This window comes from Hyperolius riggenbachi, chromosome 10 (assembly GCF_040937935.1).
Source record: "Hyperolius riggenbachi isolate aHypRig1 chromosome 10, aHypRig1.pri, whole genome shotgun sequence".
NCBI lineage: Eukaryota > Metazoa > Chordata > Amphibia > Anura > Hyperoliidae > Hyperolius > Hyperolius riggenbachi.
Window position 1 is genome coordinate 281,383,758 of NC_090655.1, and position 21,416 is coordinate 281,405,173.

The window sequence follows — 21,416 nt, forward strand, 5'->3', positions numbered from 1 at the left end:
TTGAATCCCAGCCAGGGCACTATCTGCATGGAGTTTGTATGTTTTCCCCGTGTCTGTGTGGGTTTCCTCCCCGCACTCCAGTTTCCTCCCAAAAACATACAGATAAGTTAATTGGCTGCCCCCTAAATTGGCCCTAGACTATGATACATGCACTACATTATAAATAGACACATGACTATGGTAGGGATTAGACTGTGAGCTCCGCTGAGGGACAGTTAGTGACAAGACAATATACTCTGTACAGCGCTGTGTAAAATGGGCATATATAAATATATAAGAATAATTATATACAATACACTCACAAGTGAATGGTAAAGGATACATCTTTGGTTTAAAAAAAAATTACTTTCCTCATCCCAAACTTTTTTATTGGTAAATATTATGACAGTCATATCAAAAAGATCAGCAATCATCAGATATATATCATCAAAGTAGTTACAAGAACAATGACAAGCAACATTCCTTCCAATTCATCATTTTCCTTTTATAACCCCGCCCCCTATTCATCATCAGCTCGCTACATAATTATGCAAAGAAGAGATGTAACACAGTGACGGTGTCATATCGCCCCGGTCATTTCTGTACAGCACTCAGTCATCTCATCACACCTCAAAAATAATCAATTATCACTTCCTATGGAGGTGTGTGTGTGTGTGTGCGTATGTGTGCGTGTGCGTGTGTGTACCGGAACGTGGGGGCTTATCACGGTCTTGCTGAGGGTCTTATCGAGAGTCGTTACACCCTTTTCTTACCATATTCCTCCCTATGCTCCGGCCTTAGCACAGAACCCGTTCTTAGATGAATTCATGATTGTGCATCAGGCGGTCACATATGGACGCTTGTCTCTTGTATACAGTGAGGCCTCTTTCAGATGGATGGCTGAACAGCACGCTTGCCAAGCAGTTCAGCATCATGTCTGCCACCCACTAGTGCAATTCGGGTGCAATTTAAATGCAGCTACTTTGCAGTGGTTGTAACACCGTGCGTGCCAAGTACTAAAGCCAGGTGGGGTTACTGGGGAGCAGAGAACTGTGACACGTTGCGTCTGAGCACAGCTGCAGTTATGCTCAGATGTGACTCTATGAGGAAGGGGGAGGGAACACTTGTCTAGCGCCGGTACGGAGCGGTAACAAGCGCACAGGCCGGACAGGAGAGCAGCTCACAGGCAGTGAGTTCACCACCTATCAGCTGCCTGCCTGAATGAGGCCTTAAACTGGTATAACACTCTGACAGAAAACATTCAATGAAAATGCGTTTTCTTACTTTTTATTACCCATACAATTATATTTGCTTTTGTGCATAAGTTATATTGTCTGTTTACAGATTACAAATTCCTAAAGTACTGTTTATCTGCACCGAAAGCTGCCATTGCATTTTATTGCATAGCTGCTGTATTTATATATTAAAACCGATCTAGTGCTCACTTCTCAGCTCTTTCTACTTCTCAGCTGAGTTTCAGCACTTTGCTTATGTTTACTAAATGTATCTGACAAAGGAATGTAAACAAAAGGTAATGTTATCACCTCTTCAGATGGGGCCAGAAGCTTTCCACTAAAGAACAAAATGCTGTGTTTAACTGTTTGAATGCTGTTTTGCTACATTTTTTTTTGTGGTAGTAAATTTTATGCTGTAAATAATCGTTTAGAGCAAAAAAGAAATGCTGAGTGTTATACTTCTTTAAAGAGGGACTGAGAAGTGCTGAGGCAGACACTACAGTAGGGTGCTCTTCTATCAGACCTCCCAATTATCCTAGCGGCAGACAGGCCTGGAAAGCTGGTGGATCATGGCCTGGTAATGTCTTTTCAGTCTCACCATATCGGTGTGCAAAATAGCTTAGCATACGCATTCATCCAGGAAGGACAACTCCTGACACTAATGGTAATTGCAATGGCTTCATTGTGATTTCATCAGCAGCCCGTACAAAAAAAACATATGCTGCGCATCCATAGCATACACAACATCGGCAAGGCTGTGGTGCAGCAACCAAACAGGGTATCGGACAAGACACAGAACATTTATATTGCGCTTTTCTCCTGGCGGACTCAAAGCACCAGACTTGCAGCCACTAGGACGCGCGCTATAGGCAGTTGCAGTGTTAGGGGGTCTTGCCCAAGGTCTCCTTACTAAATACGTGCTGGAATACTGAAGAGGTGAGATTTGGACCCTGCTCTCCGGTGTCAGAGGCAGAGCACTTACCCAGCACGCTATCCAGCCACTTTCAGCCTTACAGCCATTTCAAAAGCCTGCGGCTCAATGAGCCCACCCCATACGGACGCTGCCCCCCAGCTCTGCCAGTATCGGTATGTCACTGATGCACAGTGTATGTGTTTCTATGGACTGTTCCTGAGCTCACAGTGAAGGCATTACAATGGCCAGCAGTGCCGAGAGTTTGTATCCTGTGTTGCTAACGATAAAAAAGGATGTAGGGCCATTTTCCACTTGCAAGCATAATTGCGTTTGCGCCTGCAAAAGCTTCTTTTTCCACTTGCTGCGATTACGATGCGAGCCGTCGGGAGTGAAATGAGATCAAACCAAATATCGTGCAGCCCGACGATTGCGATTTGGGGTACATCGAAACGCACTAATGGGAAAGTGCATCGCGATTTACATGTAAATCACGGTGCACTAACGATCAGCAAAACACTGGCGATCCGCTTTTGAAAGCGGATTGTGGCTAGTGGAGAAGGGCCCTTATTCTCTTTAGTTACAAAAATACTGCATTTTATACATCGATATCCCCCTCGCCGAGACCACAGCTTACGGGATTCTAGCAGGCCGTATAATATCTATCTATATAAGTCATTTCCAGGCCCTGAGTTCATAGTTGTATAATATTCATTGGATAAAGTCTGCAGTAGCAAAAATTTCCCTCAGTGTTTGTGATTTTAAATTTCTTTTTTTGCAGCGTTCAGGATGCGGTTGACAGGTGAGTGGTTAGGGAGGGGACCGCGTGGGAGATGTGCCTACATGGGGCGTCCCTGTAACAGATGCAATCCATGAGTGCGTCCAACCGAAGCCTCCCTCCTGAATGCTAATTTATGCAATTCCTGCTAGATTTGGTACAGCAGGCAAAGGGTGTATGACAGTACAAGTACACCTGATTGGCTGACTGGCACCTGCTGACCAGATAAAGGTAGGAAATTTCTCTAGCTGGAAGTTGGCAATTGTGTTTGTTGCAGTTGGCATTCAGTTTAGAGGCAATGGGGGTGAGTTGCCTGGAGGTGAGAGGTCCAGGGCTTGCCCACACTTCCCTCTAGGTATCGCATGGTGGTTTGGGGGCCCCAGCCAGTGAGAGAGACCTGGGGCCCCCGGCTGTCGTGCGGACCAGTGTTTGTGATTAGGAACACACTAGGCAGAATCGCGTATACATTTTTCCATAGCACATAGTGGAAATATGCAATACTGCCTAGTGTGATCCTACCCTCACTCAGCACAGGAATACGACTTCTCATCAGTGTGACTTTTCTTATGCATATTAAGTTTTGATTTCTGTGAAAAGGACTTCCCACACTCGGTACAGGAATAGGGCTTCTCGCCAGTGTGAGATCTCTGATGTACAGTAAGGTTTGATTTTTCGGCAAAAGATTTCCCACACTCAGAACAAGAAAATGGCTTCTCACCTGTGTGGATTCTCTCATGCTTAACAAGATCTGATTTCTGAGCAAAACGTTTCCCACACTCAGCACAGGGGTACGGCTTCTCACCAGTGAGAGATTTCTCATGCTTGACAATACTCATGTGTTCGGTAAGCTGAGACTGCTGTGCAAAACATTTCCCACACTCAGAACAAGAATATGGCTTCTCGTCAGTGTGAGATCTCATGTGTTTAGTAAGTTGTGATTTCTGTACAAAACCTTTCCCACACTCAGTACAGGAAAATGGCCTCTCTCCAGTGTGAGATCTCATATGTACAACAAGCTGTGATACGTGTTTAAAACACTTCCCACACTCAGTACAGGGATATGCCTTCTCGCCAGTGTGAGATCTCATATGTACAACAAGGTTAGACTTGGTTAAAAAACATTTCCCACACTCAGAACATGAAAATGGCTTCTCACCTGTGTGAGTTCTCTCATGTGTGATAAGGTCTGCTTTACGCCCAAAACATTTCCCACACAAATCACACGAGTATGGCTTCTCGCCAGTGTGGGATCTCATGTGTTTAGTAAGCTGTGACTTCTGAACAAAGCATTTCCCACACTCTGTACAGGAATACGGCCTCTCTCCAGTGTGACATCTCACATGAAGGGCAAGCTGTGCTTTGCGTATAAAGCTTTTCTCACACTCAATGCAGGAATATGGCTTTCCACCAGAGTGAGATCTCTCATGTCGGTCAAGGTTTGACTTTGTTAAAAAACATTTCCCACACTCTGAACATGAAAATGGCTTCTCACCTGTGTGGGTTCTCATATGTCTCAAGAGAGTTGATCTCTGTATAAAACACTTCCCACACTCAGAACAGGAATGTGGCTTTTCACCAGTGTGCGATCTCTCGTGTAAGAGAAAGTATGACTTAATTTTAAACCATTTCCCACACTCAGCACAGTAAAATTCCCCCCTCTCATGGGCTCCAACCTGAGGCAACCCAGGGTTGCACAGGTGAGGGGAGTCTGGGGGAATATTTTGGATAAAAGAGGTCCCGGACGGAGAATCTTGTGTGGTGGCATCATCATCCGTTGTACAGTCTGTGGATACAGAGAGACGAGTCTCTGAGAGGTTCCTGATGCCGGGACTCTGCGCTGCAAATAGAGAAATATCATCACTTCCTGTTAGAAAATGTTGAGAAGAATAACAGATATGCATACATCCAGACAACTCCAACTGGTCTGCAAACCATTCCAGTTTCTGACTGTAATCAAATTACAGGGAATGTGAGAAGTAATAGGGGTGTGATGTGTGTAATGTGACTGCACAGTGTGCCTGTAATGAGGTATAAACACACTATGTACACAGGGAATGTGAGGAGTAATAGGGGTGTGATGTGTGTAATGTGACTGCACAGTGTGCCTGTAATGAGGTATAAATACACTATGTACACAGGGAATGTGAGAAGTAATAGGGGTGTGATGTGTAATGTGACTGCACAGTGTGCCTGTAATGAGGTATAAACACACTATGTACACAGGGAATGTGAGAAGTAATAGGGGTGTGACGTGTAATGTGACTGCACAGTGTGCCTGTAATGAGGTATAAACACACTATGTACACAGGGAATGTGAAGAGTAATAGGGGTGTGATGTGTGTAATGTGACTGCACAGTGTGCCTGTAATGAGGTATAAACACACTATGTGCACAGGGAACATGAGAAGTAATAGGGGTGTGATGTGTAATGTGACTGCACAGTGTGCCTGTAATGAGGTATAAACACACTATGTACACAGGGAATGTGAGAAGTAATAGGGGTGTGATGTGTGTAATGTGACTGCACAGTGTGCCTGTAATGTGGTATAAACACACTATGTACACAGGGAATGTGAGAAGTAATAGGGGTGTGACGTGTAATGTGACTGCACAGTGTGCCTGTAATGAGGTATAAACACACTATGTACACAGGGAATGTGAAGAGTAATAGGGGTGTGATGTGTGTAATGTGACTGCACAGTGTGCCTGTAATGAGGTATAAACACACTATGTACACAGGGAATGTGAGAAGTAATAGGGGTGTGATGTGTGTAATGTGACTGCACACTGTGCCTGTAATGAGGTATAAACACACTATGTACACAGGGAATGTGAGAAGTAATAGGGGTGTGATGTATGTAATGTGACTGCACAGTGTGCCTGTAATGAGGTATAAACACACTATGTACACAGGGAATGTGAGGAGTAATAGGGGTGTGATGTGTGTAATGTGACTGCACACTGTGCCTGTAATGAGGTATAAACACACTATGTACACAGGGAATGTGAGAAGTAATAGGGGTGTGATGTGTGTAATGTGACTGCACAGTGTGCCTGTAATGAGCTATAAACACACTATGTACACAGGGAATGTGAGAAGTAATAGGGGTGTGATGTGTGTCATGTGACTGCACAGTGTGCCTGTAATGAGGTATAAACACACTATATACACAGGGAATGTGAGAAGTAATAGGGGTGTGATGTGTGTAATGTGACTGCACAGTGTGCCTGTAATGAGGTATAAACACACTATGTACACAGGGAATGTGAGGAGTAATAGGGGTGTGATGTGTGTAATGTGACTGCACAGTGTGCCTGTAATGAGGTATAAACACACTATGTACACAGGGAATGTGAGAAGTAATAGGGGTGTGATGTGTGTAATGTGACTGCACACTGTGCCTGTAATGAGGTATAAACACACTATGTACACAGGGAATGTGAGAAGTAATAGGGGTGTGATGTATGTAATGTGACTGCACAGTGTGCCTGTAATGAGGTATAAACACACTATGTACACAGGGAATGTGAGGAGTAATAGGGGTGTGATGTGTGTAATGTGACTGCACACTGTGCCTGTAATGAGGTATAAACACACTATGTACACAGGGAATGTGAGAAGTAATAGGGGTGTGATGTGTGTAATGTGACTGCACAGTGTGCCTGTAATGAGCTATAAACACACTATGTACACAGGGAATGTGAGAAGTAATAGGGGTGTGATGTGTGTCATGTGACTGCACAGTGTGCCTGTAATGAGGTATAAATACACTATGTACACAGGGAATGTGAGAAGTAATAGGGGTGTGATGTGTAATGTGACTGCACAGTGTGCCTGTAATGAGGTATAAACACACTATGTGCACAGGGAACATGAGAAGTAATAGGGGTGTGATGTGTAATGTGACTGCACAGTGTGCCTGTAATGAGGTATAAACACACTATGTACACAGGGAATGTGAGGAGTAATAGGGGTGTGACGTGTAATGTGACTGCACAGTGTGCCTGTAATGAGGTATAAACACACTATGTACACAGGGAATGTGAAGAGTAATAGGGGTGTGATGTGTGTAATGTGACTGCACAGTGTGCCTGTAATGAGGTATAAACACACTATATACACAGGGAATGTGAGAAGTAATAGGGGTGTGATGTGTGTAATGTGACTGCACAGTGTGCCTGTAATGAGGTATAAACACACTATGTACACAGGGAATGTGAGGAGTAATAGGGGTGTGATGTGTGTAATGTGACTGCACAGTGTGCCTGTAATGAGGTATAAACACACTATGTACACAGGGAATGTGAGAAGTAATAGGGGTGTGATGTGTGTAATGTGACTGCACACTGTGCCTGTAATGAGGTATAAACACACTATGTACACAGGGAATGTGAGAAGTAATAGGGGTGTGATGTATGTAATGTGACTGCACAGTGTGCCTGTAATGAGGTATAAACACACTATGTACACAGGGAATGTGAGGAGTAATAGGGGTGTGATGTGTGTAATGTGACTGCACACTGTGCCTGTAATGAGGTATAAACACACTATGTACACAGGGAATGTGAGAAGTAATAGGGGTGTGATGTGTGTAATGTGACTGCACAGTGTGCCTGTAATGAGCTATAAACACACTATGTACACAGGGAATGTGAGAAGTAATAAGGGTGTGATGTGTGTCATGTGACTGCACAGTGTGCCTGTAATGAGGTATAAACACACTATATACACAGGGAATGTGAGAAGTAATAGGGGTGTGATGTGTGTAATGTGACTGCACAGTGTGCCTGTAATGAGGTATAAACACACTATGTACACAGGGAATGTGAGGAGTAATAGGGGTGTGATGTGTGTAATGTGACTGCACAGTGTGCCTGTAATGAGGTATAAACACACTATGTACACAGGGAATGTGAGAAGTAATAGGGGTGTGATGTGTGTAATGTGACTGCACACTGTGCCTGTAATGAGGTATAAACACACTATGTACACAGGGAATGTGAGAAGTAATAGGGGTGTGATGTATGTAATGTGACTGCACAGTGTGCCTGTAATGAGGTATAAACACACTATGTACACAGGGAATGTGAGGAGTAATAGGGGTGTGATGTGTGTAATGTGACTGCACACTGTGCCTGTAATGAGGTATAAACACACTATGTACACAGGGAATGTGAGAAGTAATAGGGGTGTGATGTGTGTAATGTGACTGCACAGTGTGCCTGTAATGAGCTATAAACACACTATGTACACAGGGAATGTGAGAAGTAATAGGGGTGTGATGTGTGTCATGTGACTGCACAGTGTGCCTGTAATGAGGTATAAACACACTATGTACACAGGGAATGTGAGGAGTAATAGGGGTGTGATGTGTAATGTGACTGCACACTGTGCCGGTAATAAGGTATAAACACACTATGTACACAGGGAATGTGAGAAGTAATAGGGGTGTGATGTGTGTAATGTGGCCGCACAGTGTGCCTGTAATGAGGTATAAACACACTATGTACACAGGGAATGTGAGAAGTAATAGGGGTGTGATGTGTGTAATGTGACTGCACACTGTGCCTGTAATGAGGTATAAACACACTATGTACACAGGGAATGTGAGAAGTAATAGGGGTGTGATGTATGTAATGTGACTGCACAGTGTGCCTGTAATGAGGTATAAACACACTATGTACACAGGGAATGTGAGGAGTAATAGGGGTGTGATGTGTGTAATGTGACTGCACACTGTGCCTGTAATGAGGTATAAACACACTATGTACACAGGGAATGTGAGAAGTAATAGGGGTGTGATGTGTGTAATGTGACTGCACAGTGTGCCTGTAATGAGCTATAAACACACTATGTACACAGGGAATGTGAGAAGTAATAGGGGTGTGATGTGTGTCATGTGACTGCACAGTGTGCCTGTAATGAGGTATAAACACACTATATACACAGGGAATGTGAGAAGTAATAGGGGTGTGATGTGTGTAATGTGACTGCACAGTGTGCCTGTAATGAGGTATAAACACACTATGTACACAGGGAATGTGAGGAGTAATAGGGGTGTGATGTGTGTAATGTGACTGCACAGTGTGCCTGTAATGAGGTATAAACACACTATGTACACAGGGAATGTGAGAAGTAATAGGGGTGTGATGTGTGTAATGTGACTGCACACTGTGCCTGTAATGAGGTATAAACACACTATGTACACAGGGAATGTGAGAAGTAATAGGGGTGTGATGTATGTAATGTGACTGCACAGTGTGCCTGTAATGAGGTATAAACACACTATGTACACAGGGAATGTGAGGAGTAATAGGGGTGTGATGTGTGTAATGTGACTGCACACTGTGCCTGTAATGAGGTATAAACACACTATGTACACAGGGAATGTGAGAAGTAATAGGGGTGTGATGTGTGTAATGTGACTGCACAGTGTGCCTGTAATGAGCTATAAACACACTATGTACACAGGGAATGTGAGAAGTAATAGGGGTGTGATGTGTGTCATGTGACTGCACAGTGTGCCTGTAATGAGGTATAAACACACTATGTACACAGGGAATGTGAGGAGTAATAGGGGTGTGATGTGTAATGTGACTGCACACTGTGCCGGTAATAAGGTATAAACACACTATGTACACAGGGAATGTGAGAAGTAATAGGGGTGTGATGTGTGTAATGTGACTGCACAGTGTGCCTGTAATGAGGTATAAACACACTATATACACAGGGAATGTGAGAAGTAATAGGGGTGTGATGTGTGTAATGTGACTGCACAGTGTGCCTGTAATGAGGTATAAACACACTATGTACACAGGGAATGTGAGGAGTAATAGGGGTGTGATGTGTGTAATGTGACTGCACAGTGTGCCTGTAATGAGGTATAAACACACTATGTACACAGGGAATGTGAGAAGTAATAGGGGTGTGATGTGTGTAATGTGACTGCACACTGTGCCTGTAATGAGGTATAAATACACTCTGTACACAGGGAATGTGAGAGGTAATAGGGGTGTGATGTGTGTCATGTTACTGCACAATGTGCCTGTCTGTGAGCAATGACACAGTCATAATAACTAAAGATATTCAAAATTTAATATTGATTACTCACCTGTTCTGCCCTCTGTAAGCAGGTCCGCATCTATAACTGTCCCCATCATGTCACCCTCCTCTATAGACTGCTGATCACTCCTCACATACATCTCTTCTTCCTCTTTAATTGTTACCAGTGTGACACTCTCCTCCATAGATTGCTGATCACTCCTCACATACGTCTCTTCTTCCTCTTTAATTGTCCTCATCATGTCACCCTCCTCCATAGACTGCTGATCACTCCTCACATATGTCTCCTCTTCTTCCTCTTTACAGGTCCTCATCATGTCACCCTCCTCCATAGACTGCTGACCACTCCTCACATATGTCTCCTCTTCTTCCTCTTTAATTGTCACCCTCATGACATCCTCCTCCATAGACTGCTGATCACTCCTCACATACGTCTCTTCTTCCTCCTTAATTGTCCTCATGTCTCCCTCCTCCATAGACTGCTGATCACTCCTCTCTTGCCTTTGAGCTCATATCTCACTTCTGAAAAGGATAAATTATAGCTGTAAAATATTAGCAGTAATAAACAGAGCACAGAAAATATAACTTGCTAGGGGCAGGTAATATCCCATAAGCTGTGGCATCCTGCACATTCAGTCCCACAGTCCTCTGTTCCAGTGTGCCTTGCTCCTCATCTGGTGCTTCTCTCCTCCTCTCCATGCACACATTCCTGGGAGGTTACAGCAGTGCTGGCAGCGGTAGATGGATGAGGATGTGAGGAGAGAACAGCTGGAGACAGAGGGAGATAGGAGCAGAGGCCTGCAGCTAATCAGCTATAAATTATCATTACTTACAGCTCTGGCACCTGATGGACTAGGCAGAGGGGACTGCAGCTCCATATCCTGACCATACCTGAGCCCACCTGTCCATCACCTACTAACCCCAAACCCTCCAGGAGCCATAGCAACAAACCTGCCAGCTGGGACAGTGGCAATACCAGGACTAAAGCAGCAGAGGCCACCCAACCCCTCTCCAGCTGCTGCCTCCATCTTCTCTGCCTGTCCTACCTCTGCTCTGCCCAATATACAACAAGTATGACCACCCCGACCTCTGCTCTGCCCACCATATAACAAGTATGTCCACTCGACCTCTGCTCTGCCCACCATATAACAAGTATGTCCACCCCGACCTCTGCTCTGCCCAATATATAACAAGTATGTCCACCCCGACCTCTGCCCAATATATAACAAGTATGTCCACCCCGACCTCTGCTCTGCCCAATATATAACAAGTATGTCCACCCCGACCTCTGCCCAATATATAACAAGTATGTCCACCCCGACCTCTGCTCTGCCCAATATATAACAAGTATGTCCACCCCGACCTCTGCCCTGCCCAATATATAACAAGTATGTCCACCCCGACCTCTGCTCTGCCCAATATAAAACAAGTATGTCCACCCCAACCTCTGCTCTGCCCAATATATAACAAGTATGTCCACCCCGACCTCTGCCCAATATATAACAAGTATGACCACCCCGACCTCTGCTCTGCCCAATATAAAACAAGTATGTCCACCCCAACCTCTGCTCTGCCCAATATATAACAAGTATGTCCACCCGACCTCTGCTCTGCCCAATATATAACAAGTATGTCCACCCCGACCTCTGCTCTGCCCAATATATAACAAGTATGTATATCCCGACCTCTGCTCTGCCCAATATATAACAGGTATGTCCACCCCGACCTCTGCTCTGTGCAATATATAACAAGTATGTCCACCCCAACCTCTGCTGTGCTCAATATATAACAAGTATGACCACCCCGACCTCTGCACTGCCCAATATATAACAAGTATGTCCACCCCGACCTCTGCTCTGCCCAATATATAACAAGTATGACCACCCCGACCTCTGCTCTGCCCAATATATAACAAGTATGTCCACCCCGACCTCTGCTCTGCACAATATATAACAAGTATGTCCACCCCGACCTCTGCTCTGCTCAATATATAACAAGTATGTCCCCCCGACCTCTGCTCTGCCCAATATATAACAAGTATGTCCACCCCGTCCTCTGCTCTGCCCAATATATAACAAGTATGTCCACCCCGACCTCTGCTCTGCCCAATATACAACAAGTATGTCCACCCCGACCTCTGCTCTGCCCAATATATAACAAGTATGTCCACCCCGACCTCTGCTCTGCCCAATATATAACAAGTATGACCACCCCGACCTCTGCTCTGCCCAATATATAACAAGTATGTCCACCCCGACCTCTGCTCTGCCCAATATATAACAAGCATATCCACCCCGACCTCTGCTCTGCCCAATATATAACAAGTATGTCCACCCCGACCTCTGCTCTGCCCAATATATAACAAGTATGTCCACCCCGACCTCTGCTCTGCCCGATATATAACAAGTATGTCCACCCCGACCTCTGCTCTGCCCAATATATAACAAGTATGTCCACCCCGACCTCGGCCCAATATATAACAAGTATGTCCACCCCGACCTCTGCTCTGCCCAATATATAACAAGTATGTCCACCCCGACCTCTGCTCTGCCCAATATATAACAAGTATGCCCACCCCGACCTCTGCTCTGCCCAATATATAACAAGCATGTCCACCCCGACCTCTGCTCTGCACAATATATAACAAGTATGTCCCCCCCGACCTCTGCTCTGCCCAATATATAACAAGCATGTCCACCCCGACCTCTGCTCTGCACAATATATAACAAGTATGTCCACCCCGACCTCTGCTCTGCCCAATATATAACAAGTATGCCCACCCCGACCTCTGCTCTGCCCAATATATAACAAGCATATCCACCCCGACCTCTGCTCTGCCCAATATATAACAAGTATATCCTCCCCGACCTCTGCTCTGCCCAATATATAACAAGAATGTCCACCCCGACCTCTGCTCTGCTCAATATATAACAAGTATGACCACCCCGACCTCTGCTCTGCCCAATATATAACAAGTATGTCCACCCCGACCTCTGCTCTGCCCAATATATAACAAGTATGTACACCCCGACCTCTGCTCTGCCCAATATATAACAAGCATGCCCACCCCGACCTCTGCTCTGCCCAATATATAACAAGTATGTATATCCCGACCTCTGCTCTGCCCAATATATAACAGGTATGTCCACCCCGACCTCTGCTCTGTGCAATATATAACAAGTATGTCCACCCCGACCTCTGCTCTGCCCAATATATAACAAGTATGACCACCCCGACCTCTGCTCTGCCCAATATATAACAAGTATGTCCACCCCGACCTCTGCTCTGCCCAATATATAACAAGTATGTCCCCACCCCGACCTCTGCCCAACATATAACAAGTATGTCCACCCCGACCTCTGCTCTGCCCAATATATAACAAGTATGTCCACCCCGACCTCTGCTCTGCCCAATATATAACAAGAATGTCCACCCCGACCTCTGCTCTGCTCAATATATAACAAGTATGTCCACCCCGACCTCTGCTCCGCCCAATATATAACAAGTATGACCACCCTGACCTCTGCCCTGCCCAATATATAACAAGTATGACCACCCTGACCTCTGCTCTGCCCAATATATAACAAGTATGACCACCCTGACCTCTGCCCTGCCCAATATATAACAAGTATGTCCACCCCGACCTCTGCTCCGCCCAATAGATAACAAGTATGTCCACCCCGACCTCTGCTCCGCCCAATATATAACAAGTATGTCCACCCCGACCTCTGCTCTGCCCAATATATAACAAGTATTTCCACCCGACCTCTGTCCTGCCCAATATATAACAAGTATGTCCACCCCGACCTCTGCCCTGCCCAATATATAACAAGTATTTCCACCCAACCTCTGCTCTGCCCAATATATAACAAGTATGTCCACCTTGACCTCTGCTCTGCCCAATATATAACAAGAAGTCATAATTAGTGGAGTGATCCCTCCAACTAACTTAAGGGTGTCCTTGCTTGTCCTGTGTTGATTTTGATATTTTTGTCTTTGTTTACCCCTCCTGCATAAATGGCAGAATGAGTGGTTGTTGTTTCTGGTGATTGTCACTTGTTGGGTGTAGGTGATGGATTCATGTTTCCTGTTGTCCTGTCTGGTTTTGAATGTAGATAGAATGAGTATTCTTCTGCTCAGGTATTTATAATCCTTTGGTTTGCTTGATACAAGTTGGTGATAAGGATAATTAATTACCTTGTGTAAATAGTATTGTTGCTAATACATTATGTATAGGATATACAATGTATATATCGATTATGGATGTTTTGCTTTTGTGACCCTTTTGATCACGAATATCATTATTATTTATTGTATTGTATATTTGTATATATTTTTTCAATAAAAATCAATATATAACAAGTATGACCACCCCGACCTCTGCTCTACCCAATATATAACAAGTATGTCCCCCCAGACCTCTGCTCTGCCCAATATATAACAAGTATGTCCACCCCGACCTCTGCTCTGCCCAATATATAACAAGTATGTCCACCCCGACCTCTGCTCCGCCCAATATATAACAAGTATGTCCACCCCGACCTCTGCTCTGCCCAATATATAACAAGTATGCCCACCCCGACCTCTGCTCCGCCCAATATATAACAAGTATGTCCACCCCGACCTCCGCTCTGCCCAATATGTAACAAGTATGTCCACCCCGACCTCTGCTCTGCCCAATATACAACAAGTATGCCCACCCCGACCTCTGCTCTGCCCAATATATAACAAGTATGTCCACCCCGACCTCTGCTCCGCCCAATATATAACAAGTATGTCCACCCCGACCTCTGCTCTGCCCAATATATAACAAGTATGTCCACCCCGACCTCCGCTCTGCCCAATATATAACAAGTATGACCACCCCGACCTCTGCCCTGCCCAATATATAACAAGTATGTCCCCCCGACCTCTGCTCTGCCCAATATATAACAAGTATGACCACCCCGACCTCTGCTCTGCCCAATACATAACAAGTATGTCCACCCCGACCTCTGCCCTGCCTAATATATAACAAGTATGTCCACCCCGACCTCTGCTCTGCCCAATATATAACAAGTATGTCCCCACCCCGACCTCTGCTCTGTCCAATATATAACAAGTATGCCCACCCCGACCTCTGCTCTGCCCAATACATAACAAGTATGTCCACCCCGACCTCTGCCCTGCCTAATATATAACAAGTATGTCCACCCCGACCTCTGCTCTGCCCAATATATAACAAGTATGTCCCCACCCCGACCTCTGCTCTGTCCAATATATAACAAGTATGCCCACCCCGACCTCTGCTCTGCCCAATATATAACAAGTATGCCCACCCTGACCTCTGCTCTGCCCAATATATAACAAGTATGACCACCCTGACCTCTGCCCTGCCCAATATATAACAAGTATGTCCACCCCGACCTCTGCTCTGCCCAATATATAACAAGAATGTCCACCCCGACCTCTGCTCTGCTCAATATATAACAAGTATGTCCACCCCGACCTCTGCCCTGCCCAATATATAACAAGTATGTCCACCCCGACCTCTGCCCTGCCCAATATATAACAAGTATGTCCACCCCGACCTCTGCTCCGCCCAATATATAACAAGTATGTCCACCCCGACCTCTGCTCTGCCCAATATATAACAAGTATGACCACCCCGACCTCTGCTCTGCCCAATATATAACAAGTATGTCCACCCCGACCTCTGCTCTGCCCAATATATAACAAGTATGTCCACCCCGACCTCTGCTCTGCCCAATATATAACAAGTATGTCCACCCCGACCTCTGCTCTGCCCAATATATAACAAGTATGACCACCCCGACCTCTGCTCTGCCCAATATATAACAAGTATGTCCACCCCGACCTCTGCTCTGCCCAATATATAACAAGTATGTCCCCACCCCGACCTCTGCCCAACATATAACAAGTATGTCCACCCCGACCTCTGCTCTGCCCAATATATAACAAGTATGTCCACCCCGACCTCTGCTCTGCCCAATATATAACAAGAATGTCCACCCCGACCTCTGCTCTGCTCAATATATAACAAGTATGTCCACCCCGACCTCTGCTCCGCCCAATATATAACAAGTATGACCACCCTGACCTCTGCCCTGCCCAATATATAACAAGTATGACCACCCTGACCTCTGCTCTGCCCAATATATAACAAGTATGACCACCCTGACCTCTGCCCTGCCCAATAGATAACAAGTATGTCCACCCCGACCTCTGCTCCGCCCAATAGATAACAAGTATGTCCACCCCGACCTCTGCTCCGCCCAATATATACCAAGTATGTCCAACCCGACCTCTGCTCTGCCCAATATATAACAAGTATGTCCACCCCGACTATGTACACAGGGAATGTGAGAAGTAATAGGGGTGTGATGTGTAATGTGACTGCACAGTGTGCCTGTAATGAGGTATAAACACACTATGTGCACAGGGAACATGAGAAGTAATAGGGGTGTGATGTGTAATGTGACTGCACAGTGTGCCTGTAATGAGGTATAAACACACTATGTACACAGGGAATGTGAGAAGTAATAGGGGTGTGACGTGTAATGTGACTGCACAGTGTGCCTGTAATGAGGTATAAACACACTATGTACACAGGGAATGTGAAGAGTAATAGGGGTGTGATGTGTGTAATGTGACTGCACAGTGTGCCTGTAATGAGGTATAAACACACTATATACACAGGGAATGTGAGAAGTAATAGGGGTGTGATGTGTGTAATGTGACTGCACAGTGTGCCTGTAATGAGGTATAAACACACTATGTACACAGGGAATGTGAGGAGTAATAGGGGTGTGATGTGTGTAATGTGACTGCACAGTGTGCCTGTAATGAGGTATAAACACACTATGTACACAGGGAATGTGAGAAGTAATAGGGGTGTGATGTGTGTAATGTGACTGCACACTGTGCCTGTAATGAGGTATAAACACACTATGTACACAGGGAATGTGAGAAGTAATAGGGGTGTGATGTATGTAATGTGACTGCACAGTGTGCCTGTAATGAGGTATAAACACACTATGTACACAGGGAATGTGAGGAGTAATAGGGGTGTGATGTGTGTAATGTGACTGCACACTGTGCCTGTAATGAGGTATAAACACACTATGTACACAGGGAATGTGAGAAGTAATAGGGGTGTGATGTGTGTAATGTGACTGCACAGTGTGCCTGTAATGAGCTATAAACACACTATGTACACAGGGAATGTGAGAAGTAATAGGGGTGTGATGTGTGTCATGTGACTGCACAGTGTGCCTGTAATGAGGTATAAACACACTATATACACAGGGAATGTGAGAAGTAATAGGGGTGTGATGTGTGTAATGTGACTGCACAGTGTGCCTGTAATGAGGTATAAACACACTATGTACACAGGGAATGTGAGGAGTAATAGGGGTGTGATGTGTGTAATGTGACTGCACAGTGTGCCTGTAATGAGGTATAAACACACTATGTACACAGGGAATGTGAGAAGTAATAGGGGTGTGATGTGTGTAATGTGACTGCACACTGTGCCTGTAATGAGGTATAAACACACTATGTACACAGGGAATGTGAGAAGTAATAGGGGTGTGATGTATGTAATGTGACTGCACAGTGTGCCTGTAATGAGGTATAAACACACTATGTACACAGGGAATGTGAGGAGTAATAGGGGTGTGATGTGTGTAATGTGACTGCACACTGTGCCTGTAATGAGGTATAAACACACTATGTACACAGGGAATGTGAGAAGTAATAGGGGTGTGATGTGTGTAATGTGACTGCACAGTGTGCCTGTAATGAGCTATAAACACACTATGTACACAGGGAATGTGAGAAGTAATAGGGGTGTGATGTGTGTCATGTGACTGCACAGTGTGCCTGTAATGAGGTATAAACACACTATGTACACAGGGAATGTGAGGAGTAATAGGGGTGTGATGTGTAATGTGACTGCACACTGTGCCGGTAATAAGGTATAAACACACTATGTACACAGGGAATGTGAGAAGTAATAGGGGTGTGATGTGTGTAATGTGGCCGCACAGTGTGCCTGTAATGAGGTATAAACACACTATGTACACAGGGAATGTGAGAAGTAATAGGGGTGTGATGTGTGTAATGTGACTGCACAGTGTGCCTGTAATGAGGTATAAACACACTATGTACACAGGGAATGTGAGGAGTAATAGGGGTGTGATGTGTGTAATGTGACTGCACACTGTGCCTGTAATGAGGTATAAACACACTATGTACACAGGGAATGTGAGAAGTAATAGGGGTGTGATGTGTGTAATGTGGCTGCACTGTGTGCCTGTAATGAGGTATAAACACACTATGTACACAGGGAATGTGAGAAGTAATAGGGGTGTGATGTGTAATGTGACTGCACACTGTGCCTGTAATGAGGTATAAACACACTATGTACACAGGGAATGTGAGGAGTAATAGGGGTGTGATGTGTGTAATGTGACTGCACAGTGTGCCTGTAATGAGCTATAAACACACTATGTACACAGGGAATGTGAGAAGTAATAGGGGTGTGATGTGTGTCATGTGACTGCACAGTGTGCCTGTAATGAGGTATAAACACACTATATACACAGGGAATGTGAGAAGTAATAGGGGTGTGATGTGTGTAATGTGACTGCACAGTGTGCCTGTAATGAGGTATAAACACACTATGTACACAGGGAATGTGAGGAGTAATAGGGGTGTGATGTGTGTAATGTGACTGCACAGTGTGCCTGTAATGAGGTATAAACACACTATGTACACAGGGAATGTGAGAAGTAATAGGGGTGTGATGTGTGTAATGTGACTGCACACTGTGCCTGTAATGAGGTATAAACACACTATGTACACAGGGAATGTGAGAAGTAATAGGGGTGTGATGTATGTAATGTGACTGCACAGTGTGCCTGTAATGAGGTATAAACACACTATGTACACAGGGAATGTGAGGAGTAATAGGGGTGTGATGTGTGTAATGTGACTGCACACTGTGCCTGTAATGAGGTATAAACACACTATGTACACAGGGAATGTGAGAAGTAATAGGGGTGTGATGTGTGTAATGTGACTGCACAGTGTGCCTGTAATGAGCTATAAACACACTATGTACACAGGGAATGTGAGAAGTAATAGGGGTGTGATGTGTGTCATGTGACTGCACAGTGTGCCTGTAATGAGGTATAAACACACTATGTACACAGGGAATGTGAGGAGTAATAGGGGTGTGATGTGTAATGTGACTGCACACTGTGCCGGTAATAAGGTATAAACACACTATGTACACAGGGAATGTGAGAAGTAATAGGGGTGTGATGTGTGTAATGTGACTGCACAGTGTGCCTGTAATGAGGTATAAACACACTATATACACAGGGAATGTGAGAAGTAATAGGGGTGTGATGTGTGTAATGTGACTGCACAGTGTGCCTGTAATGAGGTATAAACACACTATGTACACAGGGAATGTGAGGAGTAATAGGGGTGTGATGTGTGTAATGTGACTGCACAGTGTGCCTGTAATGAGGTATAAACACACTATGTACACAGGGAATGTGAGAAGTAATAGGGGTGTGATGTGTGTAATGTGACTGCACACTGTGCCTGTAATGAGGTATAAATACACTCTGTACACAGGGAATGTGAGAGGTAATAGGGGTGTGATGTGTGTCATGTTACTGCACAATGTGCCTGTCTGTGAGCAATGACACAGTCATAATAACTAAAGATATTCAAAATTTAATATTGATTACTCACCTGTTCTGCCCTCTGTAAGCAGGTCCGCATCTATAACTGTCCCCATCATGTCACCCTCCTCTATAGACTGCTGATCACTCCTCACATACATCTCTTCTTCCTCTTTAATTGTTACCAGTGTGACACTCTCCTCCATAGATTGCTGATCACTCCTCACATACGTCTCTTCTTCCTCTTTAATTGTCCTCATCATGTCACCCTCCTCCATAGACTGCTGATCACTCCTCACATATGTCTCCTCTTCTTCCTCTTTACAGGTCCTCATCATGTCACCCTCCTCCATAGACTGCTGACCACTCCTCACATATGTCTCCTCTTCTTCCTCTTTAATTGTCACCCTCATGACATCCTCCTCCATAGACTGCTGATCACTCCTCACATACGTCTCTTCTTCCTCCTTAATTGTCCTCATGTCTCCCTCCTCCATAGACTGCTGATCACTCCTCTCTTGCCTTTGAGCTCATATCTCACTTCTGAAAAGGATAAATTATAGCTGTAAAATATTAGCAGTAATAAACAGAGCACAGAAAATATAACTTGCTAGGGGCAGGTAATATCCCATAAGCTGTGGCATCCTGCACATTCAGTCCCACAGTCCTCTGTTCCAGTGTGCCTTGCTCCTCATCTGGTGCTTCTCTCCTCCTCTCCATGCACACATTCCTGGGAGGTTACAGCAGTGCTGGCAGCGGTAGATGGATGAGGATGTGAGGAGAGAACAGCTGGAGACAGAGGGAGATAGGAGCAGAGGCCTGCAGCTAATCAGCTATAAATTATCATTACTTACAGCTCTGGCACCTGATGGACTAGGCAGAGGGGACTGCAGCTCCATATCCTGACCATACCTGAGCCCACCTGTCCATCACCTACTAACCCCAAACCCTCCAGGAGCCATAGCAACAAACCTGCCAGCTGGGACAGTGGCAATACCAGGACTAAAGCAGCAGAGGCCACCCAACCCCTCTCCAGCTGCTGCCTCCATCTTCTCTGCCTGTCCTACCTCTGCTCTGCCCAATATACAACAAGTATGACCACCCCGACCTCTGCTCTGCCCACCATATAACAAGTATGTCCACTCGACCTCTGCTCTGCCCACCATATAACAAGTATGTCCACCCCGACCTCTGCTCTGCCCAATATATAACAAGTATGTCCACCCCGACCTCTGCCCAATATATAACAAGTATGTCCACCCCGACCTCTGCTCTGCCCAATATATAACAAGTATGTCCACCCCGACCTCTGCCCAATATATAACAAGTATGTCCACCCCGACCTCTGCTCTGCCCAATATATAACAAGTATGTCCACCCCGACCTCTGCCCTGCCCAATATATAACAAGTATGTCCACCCCGACCTCTGCTCTGCCCAATATAAAACAAGTATGTCCACCCCAACCTCTGCTCTGCCCAATATATAACAAGTATGTCCACCCCGACCTCTGCCCAATATATAACAAGTATGACCACCCCGACCTCTGCTCTGCCCAATATAAAACAAGTATGTCCACCCCAACCTCTGCTCTGCCCAATATATAACAAGTATGTCCACCCCGACCTCTGCTCTGCCCAATATATAACAAGTATGTCCACCCCGACCTCTGCTCTGCCCGATATATAACAAGTATGTCCACCCCGACCTCTGCTCTGCCCAATATATAACAAGTATGTCCACCCCGACCT

General features: G+C 45.2%; 1 protein-coding gene across 1 annotated transcript in view; it reads right to left on the bottom strand.

The window, feature by feature from the left end:
* Positions 1-235: 235 nt before the first annotated feature.
* Positions 236-21,416, bottom strand: part of LOC137537250 (zinc finger protein 721-like) — a 75,503-nt gene continuing 54,322 nt past the window's right edge. The window contains exons 5-8 of the mRNA XM_068259340.1: positions 20,041-20,181; positions 19,737-19,947; positions 10,015-10,461; positions 236-4,739 (exon numbers count right to left, since the gene is read on the bottom strand). Of these exons, the coding sequence (XP_068115441.1) occupies positions 3,424-4,739; positions 10,015-10,461; positions 19,737-19,947; positions 20,041-20,181 (2,115 nt within the window). The 3' untranslated portion in view covers positions 236-3,423. The remainder of the gene's footprint in view (positions 4,740-10,014; positions 10,462-19,736; positions 19,948-20,040; positions 20,182-21,416) is intronic.